Source organism: Crotalus tigris, unplaced genomic scaffold, assembly GCF_016545835.1.
Source record: "Crotalus tigris isolate CLP2741 ecotype Arizona unplaced genomic scaffold, ASM1654583v1 scf7180000024461.2689607, whole genome shotgun sequence".
Classification (NCBI taxonomy): domain Eukaryota; kingdom Metazoa; phylum Chordata; class Lepidosauria; order Squamata; family Viperidae; genus Crotalus; species Crotalus tigris.
Window position 1 is genome coordinate 1,428,195 of NW_024100631.1, and position 10,852 is coordinate 1,439,046.

At 45.9% G+C, this 10,852-nt stretch overlaps 1 protein-coding gene and 1 long non-coding RNA gene across 3 annotated transcripts; both read right to left on the reverse strand.

Moving 5' to 3' along the window:
• Window positions 1-4,090: 4,090 nt before the first annotated feature.
• Window positions 4,091-8,839, reverse strand: LOC120303161 (F-box/WD repeat-containing protein 8-like). 2 transcript variants are annotated; one of them, XM_039332407.1, is made up of 3 exons: window positions 8,795-8,839; window positions 6,035-6,152; window positions 4,091-4,702 (listed from the first exon to the last, which is right to left on the reverse strand). In XM_039332407.1, the coding sequence occupies exons 1-3, from the start codon at window positions 8,811-8,813 to the stop codon at window positions 4,558-4,560; spliced, it is 282 nt and encodes a 93-aa protein (XP_039188341.1). In that variant the 5' UTR covers window positions 8,814-8,839; the 3' UTR covers window positions 4,091-4,557. The 2 variants fall into 2 exon arrangements, with proteins under 2 accessions (XP_039188341.1, XP_039188340.1); XM_039332406.1 differs by lacking the exon at window positions 8,795-8,839 and adding an exon at window positions 6,918-7,102.
• Window positions 8,840-9,114: 275 nt separating this feature from the next.
• Window positions 9,115-10,803, reverse strand: LOC120303152. Its single transcript, XR_005555360.1, has 2 exons — window positions 10,507-10,803; window positions 9,115-9,241 (listed from the first exon to the last, which is right to left on the reverse strand). It is a non-coding gene; the product is annotated as an uncharacterized LOC120303152 (long non-coding RNA).
• Between the last annotated feature and the right edge of the window lie 49 nt (window positions 10,804-10,852).

Genomic DNA, 10,852 nt, shown 5'->3' on the forward strand with positions numbered 1-10,852 from the left:
TGGCAACTTTTTAAGATGTGTGAACTTCAGCTCTCAGAATTCCTGAGTGAGCATTCTGGCTGAGGAATTCTGGGAGCTGAAGTCCACACGTCTTAAAGGTTGTCAAGGTTTTGAGAAACATTGCCTTCTCAATCTTGGCAACTTTTAAGATGTGTGAACTTCAGCTCCCAGAATTCCTGAGTGAGCATTCTGGCTGAGGAATTCTGGGAGCCGAAGTCCACACATCTTAAAAGTTATCAAGGTTTTGAGAAACATTGCCTTCTCAATCTTGGCAACTTGTAAGATGGGTGACCTTCAGCTCCCAGAATTCCTGAGTGAGCATGAAGTCCACACATCTTAAAAATTGTCAAAGTTTTGAGAAACATTGCCTTCTCAATCTTGGCATCTTTTAAGATGTGTGAACTTCAGCTCCCAGAATTCCTGAGTGAGCATTCCGGCTGAGGAATTTTGGGAGCCGAAGTCCACACATCTTAAAAGTTATCAAGGTTTTGAGAAACATTGCCTTCTCAATCTTGGCAACTTTTCAGATGGGTGAACTTCAGCTCCCAGAATTCCTGAGTGAGCATTCTGGCTGAGGAATTCTGGGAGCTGAAGTCCACACGTCTTAAAGGTTGTCAAGGTTTTGAGAAACATTGCCTTCTCAATCTTGGCAACTTTTAAGATGTGTGAACTTCAGCTCCCAGAATTCCTGAGTGAGCATTCTGGCTGAGGAATTCTGGGAGCTGAAGTCCACACATCTTAAAAGTTGTCAAGGTTTTGAGAAACATTGCCTTCCCAATCTTGGCAACTTTTAAGATGTGTGAACTTCAGCTCCCAGAATTCCTGAGTGAGCATTCTGGCTGAGGAATTCTGGGAGCCGAAGTCCACACATCTTAAAAGTTATCAAGGTTTTGAGAAACATTGCCTTCTCAATCTTGGCAACTTTTAAGATGTGTGAACTTCAGCTCCCAGAATTCCTGAGTGAGCATTCTGGCTGAGGAATTCTGGGAGCTGAAGTCCACAGTCTTAAAGGTTGTCAAGGTTTTGAGAAACATTGCCTTCTCAATCTTGGCAACTTTTAAGATGTGTGAATTTCAGCTCCCAGAATTCCTGAGTGAGCATTCTGGCTGAGGAATTCTGGGAGCTGAAGTCCACACATCTTAAAAGTTGTCAAGGTTTTGAGAAACATTGCCTTCTCAATCTTGGCAACTTTTAAGATGTGTGAACTTCAGCTCCCAGAATTCCTGAGTGAGCATGCTGGCTGAGGAATTCTGGGAGCTGAAGTCCACACATCTTAAAAGTTGTCAAGGTTTTGAGAAACATTGCCTTCTCAATCTTGGCAACTTTTAAGATGTGTGAACTTCAGCTCCCAGAATTCCTGAGTGAGCATGAAGTCCACACATCTTAAAAGTTGTCAAGGTTTTGAGAAACATTGTCAGTGTATTTTGGGGTTGGTGGTGTGCACATACGTTGAGTTAGTTGAAAATCCTTCTGAGCTTTTCAGATAATTCCTGCATTTTATGGATTGATGTTGGTTTTTTTGTTTTTTTTGTCCTTATTGGGGGCAGGGGGAGGACAAAGGATCCTACTGGAACTTTGTCTGGATTCAGTGGAACTTTCTGGATTTGATGAAGGCCCAGTTGGGGTAGCCACAGGTTCTGAGGGCTTCAATGTGTTTTAGTCCTTTTCCCTCTTTGCTGGTAGGTAAACCTTCAGCCCAGTGGTGTAGGATTCTGATGGCTTCTGTGTTTTTGCTCCAGTGAAGGTAAACACTCTGAGTTTTGTGTATACTTCAGTGTTGAAGTATGAATCTTGTCCCGATAGGTTTGTTCTCCTACGTTGTGCCATGCGCTTGTGGTTGTTTTGTTCATGAATGCACGGCATAACATAGGAGGAGAAACCCATCAGGACAAGATTCAGCAGTTCATCTGTGGAGATTCTTAGCCAGCCAGGTCAGTTTGCTCCAAAGGTCCTTTTCCAAAAGGCAACTAGACTTTGTTTTTTCTTGAAGACTTTCACTCCTCATCCAAGAAGCTTGATGGATGAGAAGTGAAATATCTTCAAGGAAAAACAAAGGAAGTCTTTTGCCTCTTGGAAAAGCACATTTGGAACAGCGGTCCATCTGCATTTGAGAGACAAAGGCCACTCTAGAAGTCAGCAAAGTCCACGCTCTGGAGGGAGAGGACCCCTGGCTTGAAAGGGGTCAAAGAGGCCATCTGCCAAAACTGAACAGGCCTCTCTTGACAGAGGGGGAGAGATACACCACCACCTCTCCCGTCTCCAACACAATCCTTTCAGCAGTCCCAAGGTCTCAGGCCCATCTCCACACTGGTCCAGGTGACTCTTGAGGGTACAGATGGTACCAGGTGGCTTCAACGGCTCTCGGAGAACTAACGACCAACCTTTGGAGTACTAAGGACCAGATGACTGCAAAGAATATAAATCGTTCCATCCCCGACCATTCAGCCAGAACTGAAGAAGCTTCTTGGATGAGAAGCGAAGCGGCAAAAAAAAAAAAAAAAAAAAAACAAAGCACAAGCACTCCCCCCCTCCCATACACACACTGATCCACATATAAAGTCAAGTCACAGAGTGTCCGGTTCATTCCACCATATTGGGACACCCCCCCCCCCATTAATATGTGCCTGTGTACCTTAACACAGATGCACACAGTCATCTAAGATCTATTGGGACCTTTTTTTCCTAATAGATCTTAGCCTATATTGTTCTATGTGTCTGTGTATCTTAGCAGACACATAGAACAATATAGGCTAAGATCTATTAGGAAAGCCCCAATAGATCTTAGCCTATATTGCTCTATGTGTATGTGCTAAGATACACAGACACATAGAGCAATATAGCCAAGATCTATTAGGAAAGCCCCAATAGATCCTAGCCTGTATTGCTCTATGTGTCTGTGCTAAGATACACAGACACATAGAGCAATATAGGCTAAGATCTATTAGGAGAAAAGGTCCCAATAGATCTTACCCTAGATGACTGTGTGCAACTGTGTTAATGTACACAGGCACATACAATAGGCATATTCCCTAATATATGGTATATGTTTATATATCTACATATTACCATGTATTAAGGTGTATGCCTTACTGAGGTTACAAGCTCTGGGGCTGCAAATTACATTTGGCGGCCTAGCATATTTTTGCAGCCCAGATCTGGTAACCTTAAGAGCAGTCTTTTTCAAACTTGACCACCTTAAGATGGACGGCTTTCAACTCCCAGAATTACTTGGGAGTTGAAGTCCCCCACATCTGACAAGTTTGCAAAACACTGCTCTGGCTCTATACACACTATAAAGCCAGCTGCATGCGTGCATCTTTATTCTGCAGCTCTACTGCATATATATGGGCAATCCAGGGACCCTCCATCATGTCACAATTTGCCTCTTCAGCAAGTTTTCAAGAAGGAAGTTCCTAGAAAAGGAAGTGTCTTGATAGGGGCATCAGGATACCTCCAGAATACCAAAACCATCTTCCTGTTCCAGAACTGCTGGATTAGCCCAATCAGCATGAGGAAAATTTAAAGTTGCCCAGAAAAGACCCTTTTGCCCATATATATACCAGTCACTTTTTTCCTGATTGCACAGAGACTGCAAAAACTCAGGTTCTGAGGTCTTGCCCATCTGACTTCTCTGGCCACCAAGTCCCATCATCCTCAGCCCATGTTACAACGGCCGAGAGGAATACCTATGGTGCTGTCCCTGCTGGTTTGGCAGCTGCCTTAGCCCACCCAGCAGGAAGGCCCCACAAGATGACTTGTGACCAAGCCAGCAAAAACTGGCATGGAGAATGGATCAGGCAAAGATCCCCATGCTGCACCAAGCTAGAGATGTACTACAACTCCCAGCAGCCCCAGGCAGCACAGTTAAGGAGGGGTGCTGCTTCGGCAATCCTGGTGCGATCAGGCAAAGTGCCAGTGGAGCTGGAGAAGAAAGGATACTTACACACATGCTTGACTTACCTGTGGCAGGATTTTCTCCAACTGGGATGGCCTCTGGATCCTCTCCTAATGTGCTATTTTAAAAACTAGCATCCCTGACAATAAAACAGCCATTTTCAAGCACACCAATCCCCTCATCCCGAGACCAACACTCAATAAAGATATTTTATTTACAAGAAAAACGCTCCCAAAGTCTCTTCTTCTTCTTAAGATCTCCTGATGTTGCAGGTAGCGTCGGCGCCTGTTCTGGAAAGGCAGCACTAAACTACTTTAGCTAGGTGGAAGGAATGGAAGCCCTCACTTCCCCCAGAATGATGTCTGCACATGTGGGCTACAATCTGTCTTACTACCTCCTGATTCTTGGGCTAAAGCCTTTATTATCATCTCCTGATTCTTGACTATCTATCATGGTTCCTGTTAGCCACCATCTCTTCTATGTTCCTACAGCGCTGTTATTAAAGCTGTGGAACCCCAATGTGTTCACCCCACCTTCTTCTGCTGCCTGCTTGGCCAACCCGTGGCTTCCGAGCCCTCCAAAGAGATCTCCAGGAACGCCATCCTTGGGGCTCTTCTTCTCCAGGGTCCAGCTCAGCTGGACTTCCCTGCTTCCCACCCTGCCTAGATGTTGTCATAGGGGACCACAAGGCCAATGTTGTAGCTGTAGCCGGCCACTTCGTTGTAAGAGGAGCGGCAGATAGGAAGGACGCTCTCTGCCACCAGCTTGTCTGTGGAGAATTCGTAGGTGTAGATAATGCCTCTGTGCCTGTTCAGAGAGAAGCAAGGGGAGAAGAGGGAAAAGAAAATAAGCAGGGTGCTTTTCAACCAGCCTGGTTCCCAGCAGTCCAAAATCCTCTGGAGCAACCTTCCAACCTTGGCAACGTTAAGATGTCTGCACTTCAAATTCACGCTGGCTGGGGAATTCTGGGAATTGATCGACATGTCTTAAAGTTGCCCAGATTGAAGAACGTTGCTCCAGACCAGAGGCCTTCAAACTTGGCCCTTTTATGACTTGTGGATTTCTTCAGCATATTCTGGGAGTTGAAGTCCACAAGTCATAAAGGAGCCAAGTTTGAAGACCCCTGCTCCAGACTCTGGTTCCTCTCTAGGGCCAAGGAGATGTTAAAATGCAAGCACATCAATTCAGAGTAGGCTTGAAGGAGCACCCTTAATGGTTCCAGGTTGTTCTACTTTTAGAGTACTGCTTCTTAACCTTGGCCATGATAAGACAAGTGGACTTCAATCCCCAGAATTCCCTGGCTGTCTTGTATTCACCTTCCTGGAAGACAGCTCAGAGTACGAGGAAACAAATGGGAAAGGAAGGGAGAAGGGGAAGAGAGAGGAGATAAGAGAGGGAAGGGAAGTGGGAGGAAGAGGGGAGGGGAGGGAAAAGGAGGGAAGGGGAGAGAAGAGAGGAAGGAAAAGGAGAGGAGGGAAGGGGAGAAGAGGGGAAAGGGAGGGAAAAGGGAAAGGAGAAGAGAAGATTTAAAACAGGATTTGGATAAGCTAAACTACTCTGTATTCCAAGAGGAGGGGAGGCCAATAGCCATCCAGAAGCAGCTGGACTATAATCCCCATCAACCTTAGCCAAGCCAACCCATAATAATGGGTGCTGGAACATCTTACCACCCATCACACTGGGTTTGTTCTTCCAAGCCACTTGCTGCTCACCAGAGCTTCTTGCGATTTATAGCTGGCTACCCTCCCATCCTAAACCCCTGCCTGGCTTGGCCACAACATCCTGGCTCTCTGCCACCATAAGCTCTCAAACGCTCCTCCATTGCGGCTTCTTCTCTTTTCCTTTTTAAACCAGGGGTCTTCCAACTTGGCCCTTTTATGACTTGTGGACTTCAACTCCCAGAATTCCTCAGCCAGGCACGCTGGCTGAGGAATTCTGGGAGTTGAAGTCCACAAGTCATAAAAGGGCCAAGTTGGAAGACCCTGGGTTTAAACTGAGGAAGGCCAACTTGGGGGAATGCCTCCAGCGTCCTGCAATATTGTCTGCTGGGAATTGTAGTCTAGCAACCCTGAGAGTGGTGTCACAGGGTGCCTCCTGCTGGTTGAGATAAAAAGTACCACTGTGAGGGTCAGCTCTCACCTTCGGCGAGCGGTCAAGTCGTCCTCCGTGATGCTGGCTCCATGGGGGAGTCTTTTCATTGGGGATGTTGGCCATGATGAGGCTGTGGGAGCTGAAGCAGAGGTGGCGAACTGGATGCCTGGAAAAAAAAGGGAGCCACAGAGTCTATCAGTACCTCTTCAGCAAAGTCTCCATATTTAAATGCTACTTGCTGTTTAATTAAAAGCCAGTGCAGTTATTCAAGTGCACAGTAAATTGGAACAAATGCAAAGTGAAACCCTTGGAGTTTGTTTTATTTTATTTTAAAAAAACCTTTCCATTGGGTGCCTGTAAAAACGGGAGCCCCAAAGTCTATCAGCGGCTCTTCAAAATGGTTGCCGTATTTGAATGCAACTGGCTGTTTAATTAAAAGCAGGGTGCAGTTATTCAAGTGCACAGTAAACTGGAACAAATGCAAAGAAAACCCTAGTTTATTTTATTTTATTTAAAAAACCTTTCCACTTGGTGCTGGAAAAAAAAAGGGAGCCCCAGAGTCCATCAGTGGCTCTTCAAAATGGTCGCCATGTTTAAATGCAACTGTTTAATTAAAAGTAGGAGGCAGTTATTCAAGTGCACAGTAAATTGGAACAAACGCAAAGTAAAACCCTGGGAGTTTATTTTATTTCATTTAAAAAACCTTTCCACTGGGTGTCTGGAAAAAAAGGGAGCCCCAGAGTCCATAAGTGGCTCTTGAACAAGGTCGCCATGTTTAAATGCAGAGGACATGCAACTGGCCCTTTAATTAAAAGCAGGGGGCAGTTACTCAAGTGGGACTTAATTCTTAATTTTAACACAAATGGCTACATACACATAATTTGTTTACTGAGTGTTCCCAAAAACGGACTCATTCGCAAAGGCTACTCACTGTTACACGTGCAAAACCGCCACCAAAAGAGCCTCTGCAGCCACGTGGCTCGGAGAGGAGAAGCCGGAAGTGGAGGGTTCGAGGGACAGGAAGTCCGCCATTGCCGAAAAGGCCTCTGGGAGATTGCTGGATTGCTGGCGAAGAACCAGCCGGCGGACATGCGCCGAAGGCCGAGGGAAGCGGCCCGTCCCTTTCGGAGGAGCATAGAGTGGCGACGCTCTGCGCTTTGCGGCTTAGCTTCTCGGTGTCCCGATGCTGGGCAAAAGGCCTCAACGTTAATGCTACGGGACGGAAAGCTCTGCCCTCCTGTGGTCAAAAACGGGTATTGCGGCCACCCAAAGAAATAAACGCTTTTAATGGCATTTTAAAATTACGATATTCTCTGTCTTTATTAACGGTATTAACACCTTATGAACAGGGCCAGGGGAGGCCCGTTTGCTGCAACGCACAGGCGCGGAAGAAGAAATCTGCTTCAAAAGCCTTCAACCTAGTTAAGGAGGACTGTGATGCCCTATTAATATTAATAAGGTTTTAATAATAAAGAATAGCCTTAAAATGCCATTGAAAAGTTTTGTAATGGCTGCTGTATACCTGCTTCAACCACGGGATGGATGGCACTGTTTTTTGACCCTTAATAGCATCCAATAGCTTCAACAGATAAATAAAAAATAATAATAATCTTAAAATCATGTTAAAAGGGTTTATTTCCTTTTGTGGCTGCTATTCCTTCTTTAACCGTAGGACTCCATTCTTCCCAGAGGGCTTGACCACTTTAGTCTCAATAAATAACTTCCTCTCTCCCAGGAAACAGGCGATGGGAGCCTAAGCGGGCCTCCTGTGCACTTTCCTCGCTGTTTTTAAATATCCCTCGGCTACGACCAACCCAAGCAAAGCGGCTACCAACAGAATAAGAGACGTGGAGTTCCAGCTAGAGCTTAACCGAATCTCTCTCTGCAGCAAGAAAATGGATTAAATGGGGTGTGTGGGGACCAGCAAGGTATCTGAAAGACCTGAGCTTTCCTAAGAGTAGAATAGCATTTTTTAGAGCCAGACATTTTAATATCCTCTCCTTGGCACTCCTGCAGGGCAGGAATGATAAAACCCCAAGACTGAGTGAAGGTGCACTTGTGGCAGTGGGGAAGCTGAAGATCTCTCTCACACGCGTGTCCTGTTAGTCCAAAGCCAAACATTAAAATCAAAAGCCGTTCTTTGGATCTGAAAAATATTTCCTTTAATTGTGTGCATTGTACGGGGAGGAATTTGTGGGAATGAGGGGGGCGGGGGGGAGGCAGGGCTTAGAGTCTTAATGTTTCTGCTCAGTTCTTGCCCTTTATGTCAAACGCTCAGAAATGTGACAAGGAGCTCCAGAAAAGGCCGTCAGTCTGTGGGTTCTAGGACTGACTCGCTCAGAGCCTAGATCCCAATAATGCTCAGTGCCGTGTTTCTTAAAATGCTCCCGTGCCATGTTTTCAGCAGCACACTGCTTGAACTTCACCTCGCCAAAGCTCCGCTCCTTTGCCGTGCCCTAGAAGGACACAGAGAGAGGCAGGAGAGATTCTGAGCCAGCCTACGTATCGAGGGTTGCATTGCATGGACTGGAAGCTGGCGTAATGCAGATAATTCCTCTTTCCTTGCCCGTGGCTTACTGGTGAAGCCCTGAGGGTTGAAGTAACCTTTTAGAGTGAGTCCTGACATCTCCCACTTTTTGAATTAAAGAGAAGGGGTGCTCTGAAGGGACAATTGTACAGAGCACCCACAGTTCAGTTCCTGAAGGTGTTTCTCTGTCCTGTCACTAAGGGGGCATAATAAAAACCAGGACTTTCTTAGTGACGCTGGGAATCACCAAATGCCTCAGTTAGACCATAAATACTACTCACCTCCCAAACCAGGGAACATTTGTTGGGTTTTTTCACAGATTCCTCCTCATCTGCAAGAAAAATAAACTGCTTAGGGTGTAAGAATGGGGAAACAACTGAAGATGGATTTGTCTGTTCAAAAGTACACTCAAGATCGGTCAGATCGGAAACATCCTTTATTCATACAGAAGGTGAGAATTCTGCCCTTCCTTTAGAAAAGTCAGGATATAGACCTCTGCAAGCTCAGTAGCTCATGAAAAGAAGCGAACCTTTGGCCATCCATGTTCCCTTCAGTTGCCCCCAACTTCCTTTCAGTCTTTCAATTTCAGAACCGGCTGATGTAAAAGAGGGCTGGCCGCTTTCTAGGTCATTTGATGACTTTAAAACTTTCTTACCATCTCCTTTCTGCTCATCCCATTTTATTCGGTGTTAACGCGAGCCGCTTAAATTTCTCCTGTGCTTTGGGACCTTGGAAAGAAAGCAGAAAAGATACAACTGACAAACAGCATCGCAACAAGCGATGAAGCACAACTTCACAAACACATCAAGAGAGTCTAACTCTGTTGGCTTTCAAAAGCCAATAGAATAAAAGCTAAGGAAAAGGGGGAAAAAAAACGGTGGACTGAGTTGTTTGGGGACCCCGTGAAATGGTCGTTCGACCCCACAAGTTGAGAACTGCTGATGTATAGCACAGGGCATGCAAAGAGTGCCCTCGTGTGGTTATTTTGGGTATAGCAGCCTAAAGGGAACTACAAAGAGCATATATACAAAGAACATATATAAAGGACAGGCATTTGTCTGAAATGGTATGGGGTTTCCTGCCTGAGCAGGGGGTTGGACTAGATGACCTCCAAGGTCCCTTCCAACTTTACTATTTTTTAATAATAATAATAATAATAATAATAATAATAATAATAATAATAATAATAATAATAATAATAATTCGCTATTAGTCAATTGCAAAAGGCAGCCTTATTAGGAACTGCTTCCATCCTGCGACGATATCTGTAAAACCATCAAACATCCACATCTGCCTATCCCAGGTCCTGGGTAAGGACTCGATAGGTAGACAAAATGCCAAATCCAGTCTGAACATCTGGCTGACTGTGCGATGCTCGATAATAATAATAATAATAATTATTATTATTATTAAACATAGTGAATGAAAAGAGTGCCCTCCTGTGTTTATTTTGGGCATGGCAGCCTGAATGGGAGTACAAAGACCATTATAGCATAGAACATGCAAAGAGTGCCCTCCTGTGGTTATTTTAGGCATAGTGGCCACACAAGGAAATAAACCTTACCCCAAAGAGGGCAAAAAAGTCAGGCTTTCCTAACATATCACAAATTGTGTTGGTCATTTTGGGGGGGCAAAGTCCTCAGAATGCGGCCTTACCTCGACCTAATTCTTTTCTAACCCCAAAGTGGGTCAAAAGACAGGCCGTAGTCTTTCCTTACCCAAAAGAGGGCAAAAAAGTCAGGCTTTCCCAAGATACGAAAGACTAATTTTGTTATTTGGGGGGCAAATTGCTCTATTATGCTTAATATTAAGGCTTCTAATAATGTAATAATAATAATAATGAACCCATTCTGTTGACTTTGCCCCCCAAATAACCAACCCAGTCTTTCTCTCGGGCTTGGCTGGCTTTGGGCCATTCCCCTCCCCTGCTACACTTGGCTTGCCCTCACGTTCCACCGGCCACGTGGCAAAGTACCACAAGTGGTGCGCATACCACTGGTCAAAGAGGGCGGCTCCAGCGCTCTGTCCTGAAAGCAGCTTCTCCAACCTGGCGCCCCCAGATGTGCTGTGGGAGGGCGAACAACTGGGGCACCCCCCAGCCCGCTTTGCGACGCTGTTTGCGGCAGCCAAAAGACCCCCAACCAGCAGAGGGCGCCCGTTGGAGAAGGACTAAGCTAAACCTTCCTGGAGGAGACGGAGAGGAGGAGGAGGAGGAGGAGGAGGCGGGGCAAGCTGAGAAGGTGGGGCCAGGACGCGTCATCCCCGGCGCTCCTCCCTCCCTCCCTCTCTCGCTCACGCCCTCCTTCCCGGAAGCTCCGTTGCCAAAACCCGTCCGCCGC